Source organism: Cryptomeria japonica, chromosome 3 (assembly GCF_030272615.1).
Source record: "Cryptomeria japonica chromosome 3, Sugi_1.0, whole genome shotgun sequence".
Taxonomy (NCBI): domain Eukaryota; kingdom Viridiplantae; phylum Streptophyta; class Pinopsida; order Cupressales; family Cupressaceae; genus Cryptomeria; species Cryptomeria japonica.
In genome coordinates this window covers 517543785-517549740 of record NC_081407.1, presented here as the reverse complement: position 1 = coordinate 517549740, position 5956 = coordinate 517543785, and the positions used below count along the sequence as shown (strand labels likewise).

The following is a 5956-nucleotide window of genomic DNA, read 5'->3' as shown; positions in this document are numbered from 1 at the left end:
GGTGGTTTGTCATTTCAATACTGCCTTCCTTTCATGTCTTTGAGCATATCCATTATCTCTTTGAAATCATATTTCTTAGGAGCCCAAGGATTATACAATTTTACATCATCTCTCTTGTTTACTCTTCCAGCAGCTTTCCTGTTATTTTCAATAGTAGTAGTGGTTTTAAAAGATTGTTGTAATGTTGTAGGCCTGTGTGACCTAATTTCATAATGAGTTTTACTATCAAATGCACTTAAGTAGAAATCAATTAAAAAAAATCAATTGGTCTCACATCCCTTGGAATTCTATTCAACAACTTATTGAATCTCTTATTAAACTCAGTCACTGATTCATTAAAATTCTTTTTTATGCTAGTTTATTCATGAGAGGCAAATGATGTATCGTTATGATCTCTGAATTCTTCAATGAATTGTGTTACAAAATCTTGCCAACTTGCAATCTGCCCGTCAGGCAGGCCTCTATACCATTCACTAGCATCTTCAGTCAGGGATTGCACAAATAATTTCATGAACACATCTTCACGAGGAACCTCAAACTCTTCAATGGTATTTTTCAAATTAATCACGTGTTGTTCGGCTGATTCTGTCCCATTTCCAGTGAATTTTGGAATGGATGTCCTTAATTCATTCTGAATAGGATTTGGATATCTCACTATGCCACTAAAATCCAGTTGTCTGTATCTTTCAATAGTCATAGGTGCTTTGTATCTAGCATTGTGATTTTGATTATTATCATTTCTCCCTCCATTGTTTTGATTTCTCCTATCATTGTTTCTTGTGTTATTTTGGTTTAGATTTTCATTATTCCAATGTCTTGTATTGTTCTGATCTCTATTTTCTCCACGGTTTGTTTCCCGCTGTCGGTTTCTTTCATTTCCATTGTCACTATTTCTAGTTTTTTCTTCAACTTTAGTTTCAAATAGTGGATTGTAGTGACTCATGATGAAAGGTTGTTCTTTACCTTTTCGATGAGGAGGGCTATATCTAGGGATTGTTCCACCCCTTGAACCTCTTTGTATCCCCACCTTCATCTCTTCTCCGCCTATCATTTCTCATTGATTCATCTTCAGGGGGTTTTTCTTTTGGAGTATTAATTTCATCTCTTTCCATCCCCAATCTCTCTAGTATTTCATCAGGTTGTCTTCTAAGGGATTTAGCCATCTTGGCCCCACTTGCACCCATATTAGCCATCTTAAGAATGAGAGTGTCCCATCATTGAGTGTCTTCTTCTTCTTTTGTCCACATTTCACAATGTATATCATGTCGAGAGTTGTTCTCTTCCATGTTCATCCTGTAAAGGGGATTACAATTTTAATCATTACTTTTGTGATAATGATGGCTTGTCATGGGATCATCCTCTTCATTCAAGTTTTTCTTTCCCTATCAAGAAAATTCTTAAATCCTACAAACCCCATGTCTGAAATTGAATTCCTATTATTATTTGACCTTTTATTTGGACTTAAATCAATGTGATTATCTTGTCCCTTTTCTAATGATCTTTGTCCCCACATAAATCTTATTGATAAATGCTCGGGATTTTCCCTCACCCTCTCACACACCAAAGCATTAATCATGAACAATTTGTAAAGTCGCCACCTCCTATAAAGGAAGAAATTTTGTTGGGTTGATCTGAGTTCTTGTCTCCAGTAGAGTCTATATTTCTATTTAGCAAAGATTCTGAAGAGGTTCTCTTAGCAACTCCCCAGTAGAGTCGCCAATCTGTTGGGTCCCAAAACCACAGATTGGAAATCAAAGAGTTCTGCCACTTCTCTTAATGACTTCCAAATTAGTCTTGGCCAACAAACAAGAATGATCAATAAATAAAATTCCACAACACTTTAAGCTTCGCTACACCAAGGCGGGTGAACCTAAATATGTAGGTTAAAGGTTTTTATATAGCAGAGTTAAAAGAACCAGTAATTTTAAGATGGTAATCTTTCTTAACTTCTACCTAGTTATAATACTTGCTTATTGAAGACTGAAAAATGCTTATTCATAAATGAAATATTGTAAAAGGTATGCTTATATGAATTTGGAGTATGCTTCCTTTAATAAATATTGCTTTGAAAACACCAGATTTAATCACATCAAATCAACAAAAGACTAGTGCCTTCATCCCTAATTAATTTCACACCACTTCAATTGAGAAATCCTACGTATAACCTAGGAGACAGTTTTGATAACTTGTTCTTATAACAAGACCATCACTTCAAAGTCATCTATATGAGTTGTAATCAGAATATAATATGCATTTTAGTCTTATTGAATTTAACTTCTCTCTGAAAGACCAATAAGACAATCCAAAGTTTGCCAATCAGCCCTTCAAACTGATATTCAAAATGAAAAATAAACTGAATCACAAGTACATAAGATAGCACATCAAATTAATCTAGTTAAATAGATTTATCACATGGAACTGATTAACACCCTGTACATCTAATTTAAATTCCTTATTCTCTAAATGTAGAAAACTATCAAAAATAAAAGATGCACTATGATCCCATCCAAGGAACAAAATCACTCCAGCCTCTGTAAGCAACTATTTTCCCTTTTGAGGGGTTATTGTGACCAATTCAGCATCTATTTCCTCTTTCAACCTTCTCAATAATTTGGCTTCATTTTCTGGTGTGATGTTGGGAATGGAATCCCTCAGTTTCTTTCCCTTGAAATTATATAAAAATGATTTGAATTCTTTTGATTTAATAAAAACTATAGTCACATAAATCTGTCCACTTAATTAAATGAATATTTACTATTTATTTGATTATTTAACCTTCAATAATCAGTTAATTAAATTAATATTTAATTAATTCATCCTAAAACCTCTTCTCCTATTAATTAAATAAATTATTCAATTTATTTAAATTAATTCATTCAGCCACACTCAAAATCAATTAAATGAATAAATCATATTTATATAATTTAACCCCCTTTCCTCTTTTAAATAAATAATTAAAACATTTTTTTAAATCCCTAAACTACCCCCCACCTGCATTCTCCTACAAATGCAAATTGCAACCACAATTGAAATAAATTAATTTTATTTTGAATAAAATCCTATTTTCCCTCACCCACCAAACCTACTTGCAATCCTAAATCCCCTTCTAGACTCTTCTAACCACTCCTAATTAGCCTAATCCATCTCCTAAATATTGTTACATTCCTAAGCAACTTGGAGTTACTTCTCAAAGCCTTGAAGTCTTTGAAAAGCATTTAATGCTTTATGTGTTCAACAAGCTAACCCCTAAAGCCTTCCAAACCACTAATCGCTCTTACATGACCATTAATGGCTCTTACATAACCATTTATGGTTAATTCCACTTGCCCATATGGTTAGAGACTTTACGTCTAAATCAACCCTCATTTGACTCATGGGTCTCTTCAAGCATTAATTGCTTTGACCATGGTTAGCCCCACTAACTCTTGCACAAGAGTTTATCCATTGGATAAAGGCATTATTTATTGGATAATGGCTTTATTCATTCAACTCAACAGTAACCTTACCTCCCAAGTTAACCTTCAAGTCATGACAAGAATTTAATGCTTCTTCCCTCTCCTCTCAACCCATCTCATGATGATATTTGTCATCCTGGGATTAGGTTGAAAGCCCTCACATGGATCATGAACCCATCAATCTTGACCCTTGTTGAGATTACTCAATCTCAACCAACCATTTCTCTATTTTTCCTATAAATAGAACCCATTCCTTCATAATCCAGATCCATAAATCTTGCATGGATCTAAGTTATAGTGAATTTTAGAGAGCATTTTAGCATAATCTACATTTGTCTTTTTGGTTAAAATTAGCAATAGCATTTAATTAACTCATATTTCTCTAGTTGTTAGCTTGCATTTGCATACTTTCACAATCATCTTTCAATCTTGACTCTCCTAAGACTTCCATAGCAGTGCACAATTGAGAGCTACACTCATGTGGAACTTGGAGAGGAGAGGAAAAAGGGAGGAGCAGCTATAAACATGTTGGAGGGCATTTGGGGATGTTTTATTGCATTCCTTTGTTTTGTTATGTCTTCTATTAGATGTTTGATATCTCTCTTGATATTCTTGCTTAGGGTAGTGATTTCCTTTGTCTTTCATTTCTGATTTAAGACTAACATCATTAACGTTTGATATTTTTTGTTTTTTGTGGCTCATAAATTATCCTTTTTGTAGAGCATCATTTGGTGAACCCGACATGAATCGAACACGCAACCTTCTGATTGATTTTGATAAACTACTAACATTTTTTGTTTTAATTGACACACTGGTCGTGCTTTTGCGCTATTGAACACACTCTAGCGCCTTTGAAAGTTGGTGATTTAGTGCTATTGTTCACCAAAATAGCACTATTGTCTTCCATTTGGTGCTATTGTCCTTATTATAGCGCTATTGATCATTAACTAGCATCATTGTACCTAGTTTTAGCACTTTTGCGGTCTCTTTTTTACAGAATTTTATTTTGTTCGACAGTCTTTTAGTGCCTTTGTCCATAGTTTAGCATAGTTGCCTTCATTTTAGCGCTTCTATCATTAATATAGTGCTTTCATGTTAAATAGTGCTTATGTTTTCACACAGAGTAGCGCTATTGTAACAAAGAGTTGTAAAAACCTTATTGTAACCGAAAAATCAAAAACATGTACGCCTGTAGAAGCCCACCAAAAATTCCTTTTTTACTGACTGGTTGCTTTTTGTGCAGATTTTTGACTAAACCCATCGTAGGATTTTTAAGAGTTAGATTAGGAAGTAAAATTTATTTTTACTAACTTTGTCTTTAAAAGTTGGAATAAAATGAATTCACTTTCTCTTTTGGCTTAAAAGAATTAACTTCACATTTCCTTTTGGGTCCTAAAAATGAATCACATCTCTTAAATTTGGGCATTAAAAAAAAGAACCTCACTTGTCAAGGTAAAAAGAACCACAAACTCAAACCCAACAAATTTTCTTTTATTGCAAGTTAGGAATCATTTCATTTTGGGTTTAAAACAAGATAAAAAAAACTTTTATTTTTTGCATCGAGCTAAAAATCACAATCAATTGTCATTTTTCAAGTTAAAAAGAACTCCCAATTTGTCAAAGTTTTTTTTTCAACTCGACTTTACTTCAAGCAAACGTGCTTTAAATTCAGTTGACTGGGATTTCAAGTTCCTAGATAAACAACATTTTGCCTTGAAGTTAAAAAGAATACCATGATTGTTGGAGAAACATCTCCAAATAGGTCTAAGATCACATTTATATAAATTGGTTAAAAAGAACAAGTGTTTTCAGTGTTTGGCACACTTGTACAAAGTTTTGTAGAGTGGTCCTACTTCTAACACACACTATCTTCTCCCTTGGCTTTCGTGGTCCTAGGTGCAAGAGAAAAGTGTTAGTAACACTCAAAGTTTTTATCTTTTTAAGAGAGGCCTACCAAGAGACACATCACTCTTGGGAATGACCTCGCGCAGTAAATCATTCGAGCCACTATAGAAATCATGTGTGAGCGAAAGTTGTAGCCTTAAGTATAGTTGTTCCTACAGTGTAACTTGTCAAAAGGACATATGGGCCCCACCACAAGTTACAAGGCTCTTAAGTGAGTCATTGCAGAACAAACTTATGTCCAAAAACATTGAACATTACTAGACACCTTTTTATATAGAAGCCCACCCATTCTATTGATTGAGAATATTTGTGAGAAGTTCAGTGCAAGAGCATAGATGGTTTTTCTCCCAAGATACTCACCATACATATTTCCTTGAGTAGAAACAAGGCTTTTTGAAAGGCTACTTGTAGCTTGATAAAAGTGGTGACTTCCCCATCATAGGGATCATCTATCTGTTATGCTCGTGCAAGACTTAATATATCACATCCTTACCTACTACGATGGGATTCATAAGGTATGTAATACCAAAGTTGAAGATATATCAAGATATGGGCTGAAATTATCACAACTGGCCATTTAACCTTAGGGATAAAGT

The 5956-nt window shown here is 33.9% G+C and overlaps 1 protein-coding gene across 1 annotated transcript; it reads right to left on the bottom strand.

Moving 5' to 3' along the window:
• Positions 1-358: 358 nt before the first annotated feature.
• Positions 359-1051, bottom strand: LOC131874253 (uncharacterized). The gene has a single exon (XM_059217537.1). It carries the CDS (start codon positions 1049-1051, stop codon positions 359-361), a length of 693 nt encoding a protein of 230 aa, XP_059073520.1.
• Between the last annotated feature and the right edge of the window lie 4905 nt (positions 1052-5956).